This window comes from Amia ocellicauda, chromosome 1, assembly GCF_036373705.1.
Source record: "Amia ocellicauda isolate fAmiCal2 chromosome 1, fAmiCal2.hap1, whole genome shotgun sequence".
NCBI lineage: Eukaryota > Metazoa > Chordata > Actinopteri > Amiiformes > Amiidae > Amia > Amia ocellicauda.
Window position 1 is genome coordinate 33,067,047 of NC_089850.1, and position 23,401 is coordinate 33,090,447.

At 34.9% G+C, this 23,401-nt stretch overlaps 1 protein-coding gene across 1 annotated transcript in view; it reads left to right on the forward strand.

The window, feature by feature from the left end:
• me1 (malic enzyme 1, NADP(+)-dependent, cytosolic) overlaps window positions 1–23,401 on the forward strand; it is a 115,194-nt gene that overhangs the window by 27,301 nt on the left and 64,492 nt on the right. The window contains exons 2-3 of the mRNA XM_066702412.1: window positions 17,672–17,805; window positions 22,814–22,963. Coding sequence (XP_066558509.1) covers window positions 17,672–17,805; window positions 22,814–22,963 — 284 coding nt within the window. The remainder of the gene's footprint in view (window positions 1–17,671; window positions 17,806–22,813; window positions 22,964–23,401) is intronic.

The window sequence follows — 23,401 nt, forward strand, 5'->3', positions numbered from 1 at the left end:
CTACATCTTTAAAGAGCCTATTTACTCTTTAGGCAAATTGATCAATTTCCAAAATGTTTAATTGCTGTATCTATCAATTCTCCCTGTAGATTTCCCAATGGGAAACCAACTATTAAGACCATTTCCCATGAATTATGTTTATCCAACTTTGTGCACATAAGTAAGAAATGTGTGAATCTGCGAATCTGTGTGAATCTATTTTCTGGCTACATATATACATTGTACATAATACAAGAGTTTACATTTTTCATTTTGCCTTGCCTAGCTCCTCACTCTTCATTTGTTAATTCATGCTTTTTATACTAAAATACATACTGACATTTGGATTGCATCTTTCTTGGATGTTGAATGTGGCACTGGCAGTTTTCTTTGTGAATTTCACCATTTTTGCTCTGTTTGTTTTTCTGGAGTTGCCTGTGGTAGTTTCAGAAATGACTAATCAGTTTATAATTGCGAACCCAGACTACGTGTTCATTCCTTAAATTCCAAGGTACTGTGCTGGAGGCCTGAATAGGTGGAATGTGAAATGGTTTTGATGGTGATCATTTACCACATAACTTGGCAGTCTCGCTTGGCTGAGTGCAGAGGCAGATAGCAGGGGTTGTTCAGGTGAAGTCTGCAGTGTATTTCCAGTGTGGTAACTAGGTGCTCACATTTTGCTTGTTGGCAATACGCCAGATTAGAGCCAGTGCAATTGTGGCTATAGGAACAGACCATGAAACTGAATTTCAGAATATTCCTTTCTGTTTAATAACACTATGAAAATAGGCACAAAGCTTTTGGAACACATTTAAATTAACCTTAACATTTTTATCTAGTTTCGAAATAACATTCCTTTTGTGTAAGTGTACATCTTATAAACCAGAAAACTAACTTCTAATTTTATTACCCATAATTAATTGGGCCTAATATCTCATAGAAACAAACTGACTACAAAGCAAGATGTATTTAGATATATTTGCATGAAGCCTGCTCGAGGCAATGGAAAAATACATTTTCATTTACTGCTCTAATTTTGATTGGCAATGGAATACTTCAGCTAATGTAACATGATTATAAATGGATTACCGTTTTGTGGTGAATTGCATTAGCATAGACTAAACCATCACCAGTGTGTTGGGACATTTTATAAAGAAGATTGTAGTAGAAATGGTAGTTATTAGGATTTATTTTGTCCTGAAATTAGTTAACATTTAAATCCTAACTCTAGATGTTGGTGTAGTTATTATGTTGCTTTTATTCCTCGTAAGGTTCTAGTTTTCACTCATGATTAATAGTGATTTAGACTTGGTTATAGCTTAAGTAATTTGGCCTATAAAATAGTTTTTTTTTGGATGTGAATACAGATCTTCCAAATTCTGTGCCTTTACCAAAATCCAGGCAATAAGCCTTATTGCTTCATGGTAACCATTGGAAGATTTCTATAGTTTAACTATCGTTTAACTTTCTATAGGCTTAACCACTATGACTACATTCCTACATTCATTGAACTGGCAGGTTTGACGCATTCTGATTTTAAATAAAAGACCCATTTACAAAAGCGGTTGCCTCATTTTATACCAGAATACCTCTATAAATATGTATAATCTTTAATATAATGGCAGTGCCACAATCCTAGAAATCTAAAATAAGTAAATTAATCATGGTAAATAGTCTTGGTGGGGAGTGAAATCAAATTGAAGACCTACATGGGACATTGAAATCATAAATAAAAATTAAAGTGTAGAAGGACATAAGAAACAGAACTGCACTAAATTCAATTTTGCATAATGCAACTTGCCATCAAGAAAGTGATACAGTATTCTGTTTAATATAATGAGTGCCTTTAAAGATATGACCCTGAATTAATACGTAAGCATGCATGTACACTCACCTAAAGGATTATTAGGAACACCTGTTCAATTTCTCATTAATGCAATTATCTAACCAACCAATCACATGGCAGTTGCTTCAATGCATTTAGGGGTGTGGTCCTGGTCAAGACAATCTCCTGAACTCCAAACTGAATGTCTGAATGTGAAAGAAAGGTGATTTAAGCAATTTTGAGCGTGGCATGGTTGTTGGTGCCAGACGGGCCGGTCTGAGTATTTCACAATCTGCTCAGTTACTGGGATTTTCACGCACAACCATTTCTAGGGTTTACAAAGAATGGTGTGAAAAGGGAAAAACATCCAGTATGCGGCAGTCCTGTGGGCGAACATGCCTTGTTGATGCTAGAGGTCAGAGGAGAATGGGCCGACTGATTCAAGCTGATAGAAGAGCAACTTTGACTGAAATAACCACTCGTTACAACCGAGGTATGCAGCAAAGCATTTGTGAAGCCACAACACGTAAAACCTTGAGGCGGATGGGCTACAACAGCAGAAGACCCCACCGGGTACCACTCATCTCCACTACAAATAGAAAAAAGAGGCTACAATTTGCACAAGCTCACCAAAATTGGACAGTTGAAGACTGGAAAAATGTTGCCTGGTCTGATGAGTCTCGATTTCTGTTGAGACATTCAGATGGTAGAGTCAGAATTTGGCGTAAACAGAATGAGAACATGGATCCATCATGCCTTGTTACCACTGTGCAGGCTGGTGGTGGTGGTGTAATGGTGTGGGGGATGTTTTCTTGGCACACTTTAGGCCCCTTAGTGCCAATTGGGCATCGTTTAAATGCCACGGCCTACCTGAGCATTGTTTCTGACCATGTCCTTCCCTTTATGACCACCATGTACCCATTCTCTGATGGCTACTTCCAGCAGGATAATGCACCATGTCACAAAGGTCGAATCATTTCAAATTGGTTTCTTGAACATGACAATGAGTTCACTGTACTAAACTGGCCCCCACAGTCACCAGATCTCAACCCAATAGAGCATCTTTGGGATGTGGTGGAACGGGAGCTTCGTGCCCTGGATGTGCATCCCACAAATCTCCATCAACTGCAAGATGCTATCCTATCAATATGGGCCAACATTTCTAAAGAATGCTTTCAGCACCTTGTTGAATCAATGCCACGTAGAATTAAGGCAGTTCTGAAGGCAAAAGGGGGTCAAACACAGTATTAGTATGGTGTTCCTAATAATCCTTTAGGTGAGTGTATGTGTACATATACTTGTTTGAAATGTGGTCATGAAATGTATAATATGATCTAACTGAACTTTCACAGTCATCAGTGTATTTTGCTTGTTTATCAACTGGATTAATATATATATATATATATATATATATATATATATATATATATATAAATATATATATATAAATATATATATATATATATATCTATGCATCTAATATACTACCCTCTTATTCCTGTGGAGAATTTGAATAGAACTTATATAGGTCTAAAAGGTCAACACAAAGTCTTCATTCACGTTACATTTAATAAAGTTAAGTAGCAATGTGAAGGGCACATGGGAACTGTTTACAATGTGCATTCCTTCATTAAATCTCAATTACACAGTGCTAAGTGTAAACCCCAGACATCAAGTTAAACACACTTTGAAATGGTTCCATATCAGGGTTTGATTAAATCAAGATCTCTGCACATACAATTTTGAAAAAGCCAAAAGCTCTATTAACAAAACAAGCTTCTGAATAAAACCGTGATGTGCAAGTAAATCAGCTTGTATGATTAGTTTCATCCATGATCTTTCCGAAAAAATGATGAAAAATATGATGGAAAGCGTAGTTTATCAGACATTTATTTTTGGAAGAAGTTCAGCAGGAATAATAAATAGTCTGGCAAATGTGTGTTTTATTTTGCAGTTTTACAGTAATATCGATTGTAAAGCTCTGACCATGTAGAGGCAAGTAGTATTTAATTATTACATTTGTTTCAGCAATTAAGCTCGGCCGAGATGGTGTGCGAATCTTGATGTCAAACCTCTTGCAGCTCAGCTAGCCCAGTGGAATAGTGTGGAGTAGGAAGCTGAAGTAACCCGACCAGAACTCACTGCTTCCCAGTGACCTGCTTGTTAAAGGGCCCAACCTCTGCCTTAACCAGAATCTGGCATTTATGCATTGGCGTTTTGATGATATTATCACACAAAGTAAGATTATTCATGTAAAGATGTTTTAATAAATAAACTATATGTGCAATAGAAAAGCAGGGATCATTTACTGCAATTAAGTCTTCAATCATATCAGTAGCCAAATGTCCCAGAGAGAAAAATGTATTTTCCATTCACTGGGTGTTTGCTTATTGTAGGTTCCAGCAGATGTGAATTTGTATTGTAAAATTGTAGCTTTTACAGAGAAACTTTGAAGTCGCAGCTTACATTGAGTCCTCTGCAAAGTCGGAGGGCACAGCCAAAAAAGTGTCGTACTCCATCGCTGATTGCACTGCTTATCTTGGCAGACGTGTGGGATCTGTATCATGTCCAAGTAGTTCCTTATAGGTTTGAAATGTAGAACTAAGGGAAATGCCTTGGAGTGGCAGAAATTAGGCTAAGCAAATGTTCACTTTGCGAAAATTACAATTTTGATTAAATGCACAGCAGGGGGACTTTATTTAGACCTCTTTAGATGCCAGACATTGGCATACCCTACCCTACTGTAACTTTCAATGTTCTCTTATGGAGAAAAGGATAATGTATATTCATGACACCCAATGTACTCATTTTGTAAGGGGAAGTGTAAGGTAACTGTATTTCAATGACTAGGGGTTTGCATGCAAGTCAGATTAATAACATGCTTGCAGGGAACATTAATCTTAAGAATGTTGGGTCAGCTGTAGGGTTCCTCACCTTGTTGCTATGTTTCATGGATTATATGCCTAAGCCTATAGAAGATGGAAGAATTGTTTCCATATGTCACTGAGGACATTTGGAATTCTTATTGACTGACACAGATCTAAATAATATTCTGAAGGAGAGACATTTTAAAATGTGTGATATATTTAGAAAGATACAACTGCTCTTTTGAATAAAGTTAATGTTAATGTAAAGTTACTGTCTGTTTTATTGCACAGACAAGGTATTGTCTTTTGTGGAGTACAATCCCATTGTTATGTTAATGATGTTTCGACAGCTATCACATTTGAATGGGTTTGAGCTGCAGTATCTACCATGATCTTTCATTCATACACAGTATTTCACCAAATGCTTATTTTCTTTTTTTTGCTTGACATTCAAATTTAATTTTAAATTGGTCATCAGTTTCTTGAAATAGTCACTAAAATATAGGCTTTTGCAGATGTTTCCCTCTATCCCTTCATTCTGCACATCTTCTCATGTGGGATTTCCAGCGTTACTGACCAATTAAGTTTATACCCAGAAACTTCAGCACAAGCAGAGCACAGATGAATGTGCCCACTCATGTTGAAGAAAAGCATGGCAATAGCAGTCATTTACCAATGCTTTAATCTGTATCTGAACATGCTGCTTTAAGAAAGGAGGCTTATTAGTGTTATTGTTAAAACCAGATAATGGTCGGTTTAAGTGCTGAACCACATAATTTTAAAATGTACTGCACAATAGCACTTCCCTTATCTTCTGGATAATGTCTTCTAGGCTAACTGTTGCCAGTGATAACTCCAAGCCTCTTCTGTTTTATGGATTTCTTGTGTCAAGCAATAAATGTGAAGTTGTTTTCCTTGTGTCTAGACATTGATGCCACAACTGATAAAACAAAGGAATGGTATGCTGTACAATATGGGATTAATTGAAAACAAAAATGAATCCTTGCAGGTTTTATTTGTATATATATTATTTTTTAATTTGGGTCAGTCCTCATGTTAACCACTTTTCTTTTAGCCGCCCCCCCAACAATATTTAACCATCAATCTCCTCATGTAAAGTTAGGTGCAGTGTGAGTCAATTTTTCCCTCAGATGTTAGATCATGTGGTTAAGTGCAATGTAAATGTTGCAGACAGTTGTTATTATAACACTAAATCGAAAACATGCAATGTGACGTGGCGGAAATGAGGAGTCCTTACTCAGCATCTGTATGAACTAGAATTTGTTACGTGGCTAAGGTGAAAAAACTGCTTTGAAACCTCTGAATCTTCACTGTTTATTGCATGTTTTATTTAATTTTTTTGCAGCTTATTCTCGTCATATTGTCTTTCACAATAAATACTAGAGCAGCTTCATGCTTTTATTTTGGCCTGGAATTTGTCTACAAAAACCAAAAAAAAAATTAAAAAAATAAAAACACAACAACAAAAAACATAATTAAAAAAATAAAAAATGTCTGTAGTCCCTATTCAGAGAAGGTTATGTGTTGTCTAGGAGTTGGGTTCACTGTAATTAATTTTGGTAGTATTATTGTTGTACGCCATTTTATTATGTCATGGTAATCCACTTTTGTGTACCTGTGGTGGCGAAACCTCAAATATGTTCCTATATTTGTGAAAATCAAAGTTGACATTGAAAAGGCTTCCACTTTTTCGAAATCCAAATGAGTTCCACTTGATGTTGTATAATTGTTTAAACTACTTCTAGGAAGTCTTCTACCAAGTCTCCAGTGAAGACCACATGGATGTATAATATGGTTATATTACCATGTTAATAGGCATTTTTCTATATAAGGCTATGTATCTTGCTTTTTATTTATATTTTGAATAGGAATTGGGTTAACATGGCAATGCACCAAATTTCTATGGAGTTAAGACTTAACTTTAACTGTACATATTTACAGACTGTTGAGTGCTGACTATTTGATGTGCTCTTTTTGTCTGTACATAATAATTTCAGACATTTGTCTGTAGATCCTGTGGTTCTTAATTTAAAATAACGAAATAAACAAAAATGCATATTTCATCAATATTGGGTTTACGTCATAGAGGCTTTCATGAGGAGAGCATTTATTTTCTGTTTTGTCAGCTGGAAAACGTTTCACTCGGTTTCCACAATTGCAAACTTGTTTCTTCTGAGACTGAGGGTTCTACTAAAAGAGTAATCAAAGATGTAGCCACTGAAACATATTCCATAAGTAATGCATTTTCAGATTCACCTTCTTGCTTGGGAAGAGAAATGAAATAAAAGTATATAATGTAGACCAACATTCTTTATAAGCAGGTTTGGTTTTTCAGTAACTGTATAATCGTAACAATGTAGGCCTAGTTACAGCAAACATACAATGGTTAGCTATATTTTGTTTCCAAGGCTGTTGTTTAGATGTATAACAGATGCATCCATGATTGTAAAGGAAATAATGCTTAATTAAATTCACTTAATCTAAAACATTAATGGATGACTTGTTTTGCTGAGAAAAGCAGCTGTGGAAAATTGTTGTGGTTCTTAAGCTTTTTAACCACTGGAATGGCAGGCTTAGAGATAAGCTACTTCAGTTGCTTGAGTTGCAGGTTTTGTCAGACTCGCGGTATCGGTATCTTAAGTCTTTGACTGTGGCTGAAATGTTTTTTTTAAATCTTTTTATTTCTCCTGTTCTTCATGCCCAACCTTGTTTCACAGAGATGTTTTTTTTGCAGCTTTTCGAACATATGTTACAACTCAAGCTTGTGGAAGGGCGTTCAGTATTAAAAAAGGATTTGAACTGGAGAAATCTCCACAGAGCAAATCAAGGCATTCAACATTCTTGTGATCTTTATCAGCTCTGTTGCTGAAGTTTATTGGACTTTATTTCATGGTTTTCACTTCTACTATAAATTTTAAATGCAACAAAAGTGTAATTTTCCAGGTTCTGGCAACACCAACCACTAAACTGTGTGGTTGTTGTCAACGTTTGGAAATGAAACGCTAGAATAAATCCTGAAAGTCTGTGTGTTAATGTGGAATGAAGGGGGTCATGCTGACACGATCTTTAAGGCAGTCCCCAAACATGTTTTGAATTCAGAGAGAGAAAATTGTATGCAATTCCATCTTCACCTTAATGGAAGGAATAGGCTACCATTCAGAGTCAATATATAAATTTAAACTATGTGTTGGATTCATTCTTATAGTCCGGCCTACATCAGTACTCGTAGAAGGAGATGTCCCTGAAATGTCTTTATGGAAAAAGTCTATCCAGGTTTCTGTGTGCAAAAGGGCAACACCATTTACCAAAGGTGACTCACAAATGTTACCATAAGGAAAACTCAATGCTCATTATGGTGATGTTATCCCTCTCAAAGTAGTAGAGCATGTATGTCCCCCACATCAGGGAATCGGTCTTGTTGCGTAGTGGGATTGTCACTCTGCTGGTGAGGCAGTGGTTTGCATGTGAGAGGGGTCTCTGACCACTCCTGCTACACAGCACGCCTCCAGTGCATCCCATTCCTGGTGAAAAGAAGCGTGTCCTATTCATTTTGTATAATGTATTGCTGTTAGCTGTGTCATAATGACTGGTAATTGTGCTGTTGTCTTTATCTCTACTGCAGGTGTTTTCTTGAATTGCATGTATCTGCTTTCTCAAAAGGACTCTGAAATATTATTCATTTTTACTTGAAAAAGAGATTATATATCTTTTGCGGATTTTGAAAATGCAAAGGTTAAATGTTTCATAAGAATATGCTGCTAATTAGTTGGTTACTCCCACACTTTGATTTTTAGGCACAACTGTTCTTTGGTAGCCGGGTGGCACCAACCAGCAAAGAAATTACAGGTTGAATTTTACTGTAATCTCCAGAAGTCTGTTTCATTGATGTTAATATGTACTTGTGGGCATTTAAAAAAGACAAGCAAGCTATATAAAACTCAAATGTGGTAAGGCACTTTTGGAAGATTTCTTGCCTGCATTGCAGATCCTAAAATAAAGCCAGTCTTGCAGAAATCATTTTTAACTTAAATTGGAAAACCCTGTATTTGACTTAATCTATAGGTTTACACATTTTAAGATTTAAAATGGGTGCAATATTGGGCTTATTTTTCAGTAATTCACAATTTATTTCCCAAGTAACTTATTTTTTAAAAGAAAATAATACTTTAATATAAGAGAACAAAACATGACATTGAACAAAAGAATACAATATAACCCCATTGTTAAAGTATTATATTGGGCATTCAGTGCAGTTAATTTAAAACTTTAATCTGTTTGTCCTTTAAGAAATAGATTTTTTCACTTTCATTTTGATACAAATAATACAGAAACAAAAATGTATATATATATATATACATGGTTGATGATTCCATTTCACAAAAGGAGACATTGTCTGAGAGTGTTATGGCTGTGGCTGTTGTAATTTAAGGTGAAATACTGTGTTTATTTGTCATGCATGCAACAAATGATCTGTATCGGCACCTGCAACATACAGCATGATCTGTGAAAATGTCAATCATAAGTAAATGGGGAAATTATTTATAATTATTTGTTATAATTATAATACATGTAAATGTAATATACGTGAATAGTAACAATTGCCTCTTCATGTAGGTTTATTTTGTAAGAAAATGCATGACAAAAAGACATTGCTGTAAATAGCAGAGGAGACACCCTCTTTTGAAAGATTCAGATGGAAATATTTATCACTACAGCCCAAACCACCGGCATGAGGTTGCCATCACATAGGCGCATGCTGAGGTTGCCAAGCTGCCCACAAATTCCCACGGCAACGCTGCCAAGAAACCTTTAGTCTTCTGCTGCCCAAACATAGGCAGCCCCTGTCACACAAGCAAACATTGGGTTTTCAAGTAGCTGCCCACATCGCTGTCTCCTTTGTTAGGGAATTCCTAATTGGTCTCAATTACGTGGATGAATCAAGCATGCTTTCAGCCCAGAACAATAGTCTGTGTCATTATTTTTAATGAGATTGTTGTGAGACAATGACATTTTAGACTTGATGATAAATAGATTTTATTGTACGTCTTGTGTAAGATAGTTTATTTACTAATGCAGTGAAGGTAGTATTATCATTGTAAATTATGCAGTTTAACATGCTGTGTGGTGGCATAAAATCAGTAAATTTTGTTTGGTTTTATGCCAATGGTCAAACTTGTTTCAAAGGTAATATCTTTTATATGAAACTCAAATGTATCTTTTGTTACTGTAACATTGAATGAAAGCCAAGGGAAACACAAATCATCTCCTGTAGGTTTATCAACTTTTCAATCTGTGTTTACATAGCTCTTGATGCTCAGTTGGAATTTGTAAACATCATTTTCTGGGGGTAACTGTAATTGTGTTTAAACCTTTTTTTTTCTCTCTCTCTAGCTAAACTAAGCTCTAAGAGAAGAACATAATATACCGGGTGTGGTAATACCTACTGTAACCGCAAACATTGTTTCGTCATGATGTGATGATAACATAATGATACACAAAGGACATTTCTGTTAGGACTGCAAATTCTTCAAAAGAAAACTCCTTAATTTCTACAATTTTAAATGTAAATGAATGTATTTATTGTTAGCATATTAAAATGTGATGCAAAACATCTTGCCTGCATTCTGCAGTGAACAATGGAAAACCTTTGTTAACTTTCATCTGCTTTAAGCTTAAATGGTTTATAATCCATAACAGCACTGCATTGTAATATGAACTGTTGAAACTTCCTTTTCAACCAATCATTTTTTGAAAGTAGTAATGACAATAAATGGCCAGGTAAATCAGAAGAAACTACAGTTATGGATGGACTCAAAATATGTCCTGCTAAAGGCCAACATGGTTGGAACTCAAGCCAATGTATTGCGGTCGGACTGTGAGCCAGAGCATATAAATTTCAAGGGTCGTGTTTAAATATTACACGCTCTATATGAGGAAGAGAACTGCATTCTGGAAAACCGCCAACATTAAACCTGAAATGGCTAACTTGAAGATGACAACCTAGAACCTGGTCAGTTTAAATTACACAAAAGCTGGAGAGTTCACTGTAGTTTTTATTTTTGAATACAAAACATTTATTTTATTTTATTTTTGTAATTCATTTGTGTTAGTTTTGAAGTTGCAAAAATGTATTAGACAACTTTACAAGGCATTTAATTGCATTTTATATTTGTAGTAGCATCAGTTGTTAATGTCTTCTTGGTTGGCCTTTGTTGATTTTATTTATAGGGACATGTAATTAATAAGTACAAATGCTATTTCTGTTTTGGGACTGGAATGATTTTTATATGTGTAGTTTGTTGTCATAGCTGCAAACCTTGGCATAAGAATTGGAAATGCATTTCAAGTGTCCTTAGCAGTTACCTGGCTTCAGACTATGCTATTAATTTAGTTCTAAACTAGTGGGATAATCTTTGAAGTAACTACGGAAAAAAATATTTGAAATACCAGACAGTGAAAAATGTGAGAGGTCTAAAGATTAGGTTAATAACGTGTATAATATTCTTAAATATATTACTCTACAAAATAAAAAAGGTTCATGCCACAGGCTTTGCCAATGGGAATGGCATAATTTTCTTTTAGATATTCGATACAAACTGCAGTCTTTACACAAAAATCAATGCAGATTGATTTGATTTTGCACACACAAACAATACTGAATACGATTCACTCAATATATAATTCCTCTGACCAATAATGTTTGAATGCTGAAATGCCAGTTAGACTGATATTGAATACAGTACCAAGTTTTATTTTAGTATTTGTAGGCTATCCAGTGGAATGATACAAGTCTTCCAAAACCTAAATGCCAGTCATTTGTGAGTGTGAAAAATGGATTAGGATCTTAGAAATAATTCCACAACCAATTGGAATGGAAAGCCTTTTATTGGATCATTAGTGCCCTAAAAAGTTATTTATAGTATTTAAATAAAATTCTGAGATGGCTACCTGTGAAAATATTGGAATAAGTTGGGTAAGCCAGAATGGACCTCGACAAAAGATATTGCAAAATGCTTTGATTCCATGTCATCCTTGTTGCCAGGGTGATTCATTTCAGAGTGATTATGGGATTATTTCCATTCCACATACTGGAATGGAAATTTTAATTAAGTGAAACCTAAAGTGTATTCATCTGTTAAAGGTTTTAAGAGGTCTCAATGCCGTTTAATTTTTTATTTTGTTTTTGTTTTTGTATTAAGTAGTATTGCAGGATATTCTGGACTATGGATTTGTAGATTTAATATTTTTATTAGGATCATATTACTAGTGTAATTTACTATGTTTGTTGCTGCTTTTATATTTTAATTCATTACTTCACATTCCTGATTTTATTCAATATATATGTTTGTATACATTGTATAATACTTATTTTTACATATCACATATTGTCCTTGTATTGGTTTGTCCACTTGATATCTGATATTGGGCAATATATGATCATTATCTGTATTTAGATTAGATATTTATTTTCTTAATATCTGCTGTGGTCCTCTGTTAATGCCAATGTTAGGAAATGCAACTTCTTGCAGATAAACATCACCCATCTTTCTTTTATAGAGTTAATATACATCATTTATAACTACAGATCCACAATCGTTTTTCTGCAATTCTAAAAGCTCTGAAGTGGTGTCGGGTGTGTCTCAGCACTCCTAGCAGTCACGCATGCATAAGGTGCTCTCCAATATTTGTTTGCACCAAAGTTTTATTAAACATTCGCTGCAAACAATATTAATGTGTTTGCATACAGGGTTCTGACACAGACTGTGCTGGGGTGTTACTGTAATATACAGTAAATATACTGTACTACCTTTCTGAAATCCGAAAAAGTCTGAAACGCATCTGGCCCCAAGAGTTTCGGATAAGGGATTGCGAACCTGTATTTTGAAAGAACATTAACGGCACATCCTTCAAATGAATGAATTCAAATGATAGTCCAAATTATGCAGTGGCAAAGAGGGTTTTGGTGCTACAATAAATACAAATATATAAATATTTAGTTTGTGCACCTGCTGGATTGACAGAATCCTATGCTTTTAATTCTATCTTCACAACTGTGCTGCTTTGGTATCCCAGCAAAAACAATCTCTACCATTCTCTATTCACTAAGCAACAAGTGTGCTGGTATATTTCACCAGGAACGTTCAATATATTCTCCATTTAAGCAAGGCTTGTCTTAAAGCATTCAAACACAGCTGAGAAATTAGGAAATATACCCTTTGGAGTTTCATCCCCCTAAACAGGCTGCCTTGAACCATATAATCTGGCCCCAGGACAGGCTTGCTAAAATAGACCAATATTAGATTAGATACCAGATATATTGCTATATAGCCAAGAAGCTTATTACAGATGGGAAAGGCCATAATGTTTTACTAAGCGATACAATATGAAAACAAAAGGGTTCAGCAGTAGTTGTCAATTTTACCTTAACCCACCAGTATAAGTTTACATTGACTTGCTGATGGGATTCGGTCATGGTTATACTCCTGAATTATTTGTTAATATAGGCTTCCTGCTTTCATTTTATTTGATTATGTAATTCTTCATCCTCTTCCTAATTTGCCCCACAATTAAGTAGGCCAGAAGTAATGCAAGTTGTAACTGCAACAGCAACTACACGAATTATGCAATTCTTTCATTTTCAAAATTACAGTATTGTGCTAAAGTTTTAGGCAGGTGTGAAAAAATGCTGTAAAGTAAGAATGCTTTCAAAAATAGACATGTTAATAGATTATATTTATCAATTAAACTAAATGCAAAGTGAGTGAACAGAAGAAAAATCTACATCAAATCCATATTTGGTGTGACCACCCTTTGCCTTCAAAACAACATCAATTCTTTTAGGTACACTTGCACACAGTTTTTGAAGGAACTCGGCAGGTAGGTTGGCCCAAACATCTTGGAGAACTAACCACAGTTCTTCTGTGGATTTAGGCAGCCTCAGTTGCTTCTTTCTCTTCATGTAATCCCAGACAGACTCAATGATGTTGAGATCAGGGCTCTGTGGGGGCCACACCATCACTTCCAGGACTCCTTGTTCTTCTTTACACTGAAGATAGTTCTTAATGACTGTCACTGTATGTTTGGGGTTCGTTGTCATGCTGCAGAATAAATTTTGGGGCCAATCGGATGCCTCCCTGATGGTATTGCAAGATGGGTAAGTATCTGCCTGTACTTCTCAGCATTGAGGAGACCATTAATTCTGACCAAATCCCCAACTCCATTTGCAGAAATGCAGCCCCAAACTTGCAAGGAACCTCCACCATGCTTCACTGTTGCCTGCAGACACTCATTCGTGTACCGCTCTCCAGCCCTTTGGCGAACAAACTGCCTTCTGCTACAGCCAAATATTTCACATTTTGACTCATCAGTCCAGAGCACCTGCTGCCATTTTTCTGCACCCCAGTTCCTGTGTTTTCATGCATAGTTGAGTCGCTTGGCCTTGTTGCCATGTCGGAGGTATGGCTTTTTGTTGCTGTGCTCAGTCTTGCCATGGTGTATGACTTTTGACAGTAAACTGTCTTCAGCAACCTCACCTTGTTAGCTGAGTCTGGCTGTTCCTCACCCAGTTTTATTCCTCCTACACAGCTGTTTCTGTTTCAGTTAATGATTGTGTTTCAACCTATATATTGAATTGATGATCATTAGCACCTGTTTGATATAATTGTTTAATCAGACACCTGACTATATGCCTACAAAATCCCTGACTTTGTGCAAGTGTACCTAGAAGAATTGATGCTGTTTTGAAGGCAAAGGGTGGTCACACCAAATATTGATTTGATGTAGATTTTTCTTCTGTTCACTCACTTTGCATTTAGTTAATTGATAAATATAATTTATTAACATGTCTATTTTTGAAAGCATTCTTACTTTACATCATTTTTTCACACCTGCCTAAAACTTTTGCACAGTACTGTATACTATTCATGAAAACCAATATGCAATAATATACAGTACTTTTATTCAAAATAAAGCAAAAGCACAAGCAAGTTTATCAAGATTTTTTTTTCTCCTTAAATGTTTATAGCAAAGATTTATCTGACCATTCTGATGAGGAAACTGATTTTTAATTGTTACCATGTTTTACTTAAGAGTAAAACTTTCATTGTGGAAAGTTGATTATAAATTACAAAACAAAAATAAAAAATATATTTCACTTCAAATCTGCCTGGCTCAGGATATATATTCTCCTGCCCATTTGGAAACGTCTGTCACTTCAAAATAAATAGATTCCTAAAATGTAGACTGTATTTATGACGTAAAGTGGTTGGCTTTACGATTAATGTTTGGTTTTAGAATAGTCTGTAGCCATGAATCTCATAATCCCTGGTTCACATTAGAGTTTTTCATAAGGAAGAAAAAAAGGCTTTCAAGGCAAAAATAGTTTACAGTTTCCTAACAGGGTGAGTACTATGAACCTCTTTGATAAGCAAAAATGTTGGTCAAATTTGATCATTAAATCTATATACATGCCTAGTCTTTTCAATCTATTTTTTTTAGTAACACTGGTTTGATAATCAGTGGACATTTATTATTATAGTACCTGACTTTCTTTGTAGACATTTTAGCACAAAGCAAAATGGGAGCTGCAGCACTTAAACTTGGTTCCCATTTGTTCACCTTGCAGTGATGACACATTTAACTTGATCTAAGGGCGCCTCTGATTTCAACTGCTGCCCAATTGGACATACCAACATTAGGGTTATTGTTGTGGTGCAATTGTTCATATCATTGCATGCATGTAGTGGTATACTTCCTTTGTGTTTCCCATTTTTTTTAAATTTTGTACATTTATAAAATTAGTTGTGAATGATGAAACCTAATAGACCCAAAAGCATTTGACATAAAAATATAACTGTTAGTCACTCTAATTAAAAGTATAGTGTGGTATGCTAATCCAAGTCTTGGAATAACTAGCGTCATAGAAACTGTTGTCATGCATATCTATATTCTCATCAGCAGCCTATATATCAGTCCACTGCTGGATGAAGATGTTTCCACTTGCTTCGATCTACAGCTTCCCTTTTCCATATCACACCTGTAAAGTTTATTATTTCATTTTCCCATCTGCTATGTGGTCAGCTTATTCTATCTCTTTGGGATCCATTCGATAGCCTCCTTTGTCTACTTTTTTGATGTCATCTTCCTCTCTGTGTTCCCTATTTAACATTCTTACTTTCAATGATATCACATATTTTGGGTTATTCTCTGATCCATTCCTTTCTTTCACAATCCCTTGTTATTCCAAGCATACACCTTCCCATGCAGCTTTGTGTCGTCTGCAGTTTCTGTAACATTTTTGCGTGCATCCATGTGTACATTATAAAATTGCGTGTATCTACAACATTTTAATATACTTATTTTTACTTTCATACTTTTGATGTTAGTTTATAATTGTGTTCATGACTGTCTAGGGAGTTAATATATTTGAATTTCTTAAAATAAATAAATAGTGGGAAAATATTTTATGTTTGTGGGAAGCTGTCCATAGTTGTACAAAGGAGTACAAACAGGTCATGTATATTTTGGCATTCTTAAAGTGTGCCTTGGAGTAATTATAATATATTTCCACTGGAGAAAGAGAAAGGTTTTCTAAAATATATCACTTTCATAACTTTATGCTTTATTTTGCTTGACATCATATTCAATTGATTCAAGACAGTCTCATTAAAACCGTTCACAAATATTTCACAAACTTGTGAATCATTAAAACACACCGTAGTTTGATTATATTTGTACACTATATGTTCTAGAATGCATATTTGGATTGAGGTTGGACTATAGTACAGCATACAGATTTAATAAATGTATAATTTTCTCAAAACTGCTTCTTTTAAAAGCAAAGCTAATGGGTAAATGAAGATATTACTTCAGAATTATTTAATGTACTTGAAAACTAAATCAAATGTTAGTCTACAAAGAGGTCACTTTAAATTTAAATGCAGCTTATTCATTTAGTGTGATACCGTAGAATTTATGTTTAGCGGCCACATTCCAAAAGAATAGCAAGCAGTTAGTGGAATTTAACACAAATGGGTGTTTCTAGGTTTTCTTACAATGGAGCTAATGTCACTGCCAGACGTACAATAATGAGCCATATTCTCAGCTGACTACATTTTAAGAATCTCGGCAGCAATTAATTACCATCTCACTGCAAGACACAAGTATGCTTTTGTTAGCTCCATCTAGAAAGTGGTAAAAATACCTGGATAATTAAATGTTTTGGGTTGATCACAACTCATTGATTTGATTAATTATAAAACTCAGATTTGCTTGCATTAGATCAAAGCTAGTTAACCAGCCATTCTCAATTTCCACACAAAAAAACTATGCTTTTATTATGTTTCTTTTTTTTTTTTTCTTTTATAGTTGATTCTATAGATTAACACACTGAATTCTAATGAACATGGAAGTTATAGTAGGAACAGAGGTTTAAGTTTTTGTATGAAAGTCATCAAACTACTCATTTGAGAAACCACCATACAGACTTGTTGCACTAATTAAAATGATGACTTTGACAATTTCACCATATACCAAAGTGAATTTATAAACTCACACGTTTCCAATGACCGACCTAGACCAAACCATAATTAATCATGTTCTGAATGTTGTGCCTTTATGGTTCCATTTCCTTCCACTACATCTGGAGAACAAGAAATATGGTTTTAGTATACCTGATTAATTTTAGTTGTACTCAGATCTGTGTTTTACAAACTAAACTGACCGTCAATTGCACACATGTGCATAATAAAAAAAATGTTGAAATAACAGTGCGGGATTCCACAGAGGATTATTTTATGCAGAATTGCAATATAACAAAATCAAATCTCTGGGCTTTTACACCTTTTGACAGGTTGTAGATAACATTTGTGTGACTCATAAATAATTTGATATTAAGTGAAACAGATTTGGTTACCGTTCGTTGTTTAATTGCTTTGGATGTAAAGGGCTTCAAGCATTATGGTACTGAATTGTTTTACAGGGAATGGCATTTTCCTTGGAGGAGAGGCTACAGCTGGGAATCCATGGCCTGCTTCCACCCTGTTTCCTTAGCCAGGATGTGCAAGTGCTGAGAGTACTGAGGAACTATGACATGAAGAAGGACGATCTAGATAGGTGAGTTGGATTGACAGCTGGAGCCTTCCTGGTTACAAAAAATAAAAATGCATCAAATTAACAGAGTTAGAAAATTCCTCATCCGATGGGTATCTGTGTGATTTGAGTCGAACTGATTGATTGAATGGCCTGAGAATGTGTGGAATGAAACCCCAGTCAATGAATGAAGAATCTAACTTGGAAGAGGAAAACCATATATTGTATGAACAAAAACACTGAGAATTATGCCAGAGGACTTTGTTTTCTTTCTTAAATACTATATGACAATAGCTAAATGGTATATTATAAATTGCTGATAGAATTTTCTAACATGGTCAATTTTAGAAAACAAATCTTTCACCAATGCTTGTGTTTGCTCAGGTCTTGGTAAACAGAAAATGTTTCTCTGTCATATTCAGTTTCTTAAGTTCAGTAGCTTTCATTCCTAACGCTCATACCTCCTTCTGCAATACAAACAGTTCAAATCATCTGTCTGACCTCAATAGACAAGACCCAGTTCTTAACCCCACTATGTCAGTAATCTACATGTATGGTCCCTTTGACTGGTGGAGTCAATCTTCACCCTTAAATGTGAATGCTTTGGAATTCAATTTAAGTTATATATTTCAATATAAAAAGTATGGTTTCTTTACCCTTTCATGTTACAAATGTTTACAATGTTTGCAATCAACAAAAAAACACCTCTGTAGGTCACATACTTGTCATTAAAAATCTAACTTGGCAGCTTTCCCTTTGATCATTTTAAACAAGTCTAAAATATTAAAATGCATTATGTACTGTCTGCGTACGGATGTGTTTGTGTGTGATGTCGAATTCAGAAGGTTTATGTATTTGGCTTCATGCTTCTGTTGATTTCCCTTAGCCTTAGACTGGGTGTACATCAGAAAGGGGAAAAATACATCAGAGAAACCTATGATGGACATCTGGAAGTACTCCAAATATTTATTTACAAGGGAGTAGTTTTTCCAAGCAATGTTATCACAGTTTTGAGTAGTTCATTCACAATTTTGGCTTGATTTTCCTAAACTCGGACCGTTCCAGTACTTCAGGTGAATGCTTGCTCCAGAACGTTGCATGCATAGAGTGCTTTATCCTCTGTGGTTCAATGTATAACAGTGATCAATCTATCAGTTATGAATACTATAATATTATTCTCAATTACATTTTAAATTACATATTTCATAATCTACTTCACCTGGAGGCATCTTGGAGAAACCTCTGGAAGCCAGTGCCAATGAAATAATCTGACATGTAGGTGGAAGTGCTACAGTTTTAAGAACTGCATTTGCAGAAGTATAAATCAGACAAAAACAGCTTCATAATGTGTCTAATTCTGCTAGAAGACTGAATCTTTACGATCCAATTGTATATTTCTTTGAAAATGGCAATAAAAGCCCCAATGCTCGATTTCACTTCTTTCTCTATTCTATAGCCAGTATCTAAGAGACAAACTTGTATTGACTGTGTAAAATTACATTTACATGCCACTGGAACATGATATCTAAGTGTGGGTGCTGTCAGAATTCATGGGCTTTAATTCAGCAAATCTTTTGGTTCCAACTGAGGAAGGGATAAAAGTGAATTGTGAGCCTCTGGACTCAAGTTGCTTTATTAATGAGGTGGATAAGTAGTTTATAATGCATATCTTCCACAAACGTTTTCGAGTGAGATTCAAACATTTAATAAGGAATGAAACTCAATACACAACAAGTGGGTGTACAGCTAATGTTTTTCTGCTGCTTCTGCTACACCGTGATAAATAAAAGGTTGCTATACTATTCTTCCTAAACAGCAACTAAAAATGTCTGTGAATATTTAGTCAGCAAATTTTCCATGCCACAATTCTCCTGAAGGAATAGAACATGATTTATTATTGTTGTTATTATCATTTTATTTATTTAATATCATGTTCTGTGGAGGCTATGCATTCTAAACTACATACCAACTGAATAAGACTATATATAGCCATAGAGACTCGGCAATAAACTTCAATGATTTAACTCTTACCCACCCTGCCCTGCTTGACCTGGGAAATGTGTGCCTCTTTAATGTCTAGTGTCCAGTGATGTTTAATTATGTGCTAGTTTTAATATGCATGCAAATTATGTATGGTAAACATGCTATTTGAAACGGTTTTCCTCCTTTTTTTATTATATTATTCCATTTCCTTCCACCATATCTGGATAACAAAAAATATGATTTGTATGTATGTGTGAGTAAATATTCATTATGTGTGTTTGTGTGTATGTAGATATCACAGCCCAATTTACAAATACAATAGAATTGTCCCTAGGCATTTTAAATAGTGTGCTTCTTGCCAAAGTGGCATTACTGTAAGGGCTACAAGCATTTTCAGGAAAACTTGCTAATCCACAGCTGCAGCACAGTTAAGCGTTTCCCATTATTAACAGGAACTTCAGTAATAGTTGTTAAATCTGAGGACCCTGAGGCTTGACAAGGCTCCTTGGTTAGTGTGGATATCTGTGTTTCATTAATATGCTTCCATTAGTTTGATTCAACTGTCAAATTATCAATCCGCTTTTCACTTCTGAGGACTAAATTACACAAGTTTGTTACAGACCTATCTGTGTCATACAGATACTGAAGATTAACTGTGGCAGGGAAGGACTTGGCCATGTTAAGGTCTACACACCTCCTTGATTTGATTACAAAGATAGTCATTCATGATTCAGTGTGACTGAAAAGCTCCCAGTATATCGGTCCCAGGAGACCTGCTCAGCACCTGCAGGGGTGGAAAAAACTGTATTCAAAGAAGGGGGCTTTATACTCGTTGCATGGAATAGAGGAAATTATTGATGTTAGTTTTTCTAATTATGAAGTGGAACAAAAGATTGGTCATGAAACTTAAACCTTTTTGGGTTGCGAGGTTGTTTTATGAAACGGTGAAATGGTTTTGCAGTTAAGTGTTTATTAGAGTGCAAATTTCACCCATAATGCATTAAATTAATGCATAAGGAGGTGCGATTGGTTTTAGAACATCATGTGGAATTCCATAGCAAGTGCATTCATAATAATCTATTACCCAGTATCATTTTATTTACTCAAGACTATTGCTGTATATTGGTCAATGTGATATTAAATGGCTTTGCTTAGTGGTCAGGATCCCTGGAAGATTAAATATGATTCTGTCATTCACTAAAATGTGCATTCTGGAAGGCAATATATTAGCATAGTTTGGCATATTACAGCCTGCAAAATCTATTGATGTGAAATTATTTTCCCATGTACAGTTTCACATGTTTGTTAAATTGTCCAAAGCCAAACATTCACATTAGCGATTCTGTTTCTTCTCACAATTTGTCAGGAAAATGAGTCATTGTTTAAATGTTTATTATACAGCTATTTGCTATGGTCCCTGGGCAACGAAAACCTAGCATTTAAATATAGTGCTTAAGGGAAGTGTTTGTGGGTTCGGATCCCAGGCAAGATCTTTTCATGTTCTTCCCCAGGTTGTCTTGCATAAAGCACTATAAAATCACCCAAGTACTGTAGACGTGAGCCTATGTTTTTGTTTATTAATGATAAAATTACAATCTGTGCAATTAAATAAAAAGCATAAATGGGCTTTTAAAGCTTACTTTTCAAAACTGATGAAGATACCGTGGTATTTTAGGTTACAACTGTCTGCAAGAGTAATAACTTGTAGGGAACATTCGCTTACATCTGAATTTCTTAACCTTGACCTGCTTCAACTCACTGGATTCTAGGAGCTCGGTGAAATATTTGATTTTCCCTTTTCCTGGCTTGTGGCACATGCTTGTTTAATTCCAACTGCTTAACAATTTTGGAAATGCTTGCAGCAATACAGATTCACAGTTATAATTAGAATATGCCAACTGTTGTACTTTTCAAATTACAAGCACACAAATGTAATATTTAGTTAGGCAAAGAACTGAGTAATCAGATCTCGAAGGAATTTAGACATTAGATCACCATTTGTTAAAGTTAATTTTCTGAATCATAATAGGGGTACTAGAAACGCACCAAGTCAAATATGAAAAGTCTTTCTGATTTTCATTCCAACAGAACTCTGACCTAATTTATTTACATTAGGTGTATTATTATTATTATTATTATTATTATTATTATTATTATTATTATTATTATTATCTCCCCTATAAAACCCAACAAGGACCAGGGCTGGATGTTTGTATAATGTGTACTTTAAAGTAATCACTCTATAACTTGGTGATTAATTTACTTAAATATTGTTAATAATTGTTAAACTATACTTATCAATGTATATATTTATATATTGATTATAAACAATGTTAAGATTGCCTCTCCATGGAAACTCTGTCCATACAACAGAACCTTCAGAGTTGTGTCCTTAAACAAAATTGAAAGGATATTAATAAATAACTATAGTTTTAACAATTTTAAAGTAAATGATCAAATAACATGGTCAATTGAAGGGTGTATAAAAACAAGCTGTACTGAACAATTTAACTTGCCCTGGATAGGGTTTGAGATGAGTAAAGAAGTGCTGGAATTTTAAAGAGATTGTTAACACGTGTATACAACTGCTTCTCATTACTATAAAAACCCAGAGTGGTTGTTTGCTAAGCTTTCTTTAAAGATTTTGGGTGAGAACTATGAAGTCACACAAATTTGAAAAAAAATTTAAAATGCATGTTGAAAGAATGTAACCTGTATTTGCTTTCTAGAATGTATTTACTACCCCTTACATGGGTAAAAACACCACACCTAGGGTTTTATTGTCTATTTATATACAAAATATACTATACAAAAATACTAAACCACGAGTGACTTACTATAGAAAATAAAAAAATGTTCAGTTTTTCTTATCCATGCATGCATGATGGGATATTTGTCTTTGCTCATTTACAATAGGTATTAGAGTCCCACTATAGGCCTAGCATTAGCAATATCTTCCCTATGCATAAACCTCTGTGAAATATTGTGTTATTTCCCAATGGTAATATAAACATTATATAAATAACGTTGTTGTTTTTTTCCTTTGCAGATATGTGTGTTTAATGGGTCTCCAGGATCGCAATGAGAAACTCTTTTATACAGTCCTAACTTCTGACATACAAAGATTCATGCCAATTGTGTATACTCCCACGGTAGGCCTGGCCTGCCAGCAGTACGGCTTGGCTTTCAGGAGACCACGGTAAGTAACTGTTTAAGGTTAAAGTGTATTCTTACCATGATTCATTTGGTGTGGCTGCTGAATCATGATTGTTTAATCAGCCTTCCTCTATTGCCATTTCATGCTGCTTGCCATCTCAAAGTGCTGATGAAGCTGTGTTAAAAATAATAGGGCATTATGTTTTTTTTTTCATACCACTTGAATTAAAACACACAGAGGTTAGTTTCATTGTCTGCAGAGTCCTCCCACCCTATCTCATATTTTCTGAAGAAATTGTATCTTTTTAACATCAGTTTCTGTTGTTTTGAGGTATTTCCAATGGAAGCACTGTGTTGAATTGATCAGCTTACTGGAGTAAACTAAGCATTGGTCCCAGGTTCAGCATCCTGTTGGTTTCTTAACTTTTGTTTGTATAGAGGGAAACTAAACAAATTAATGCAATTCTTGTATATTTGTTTC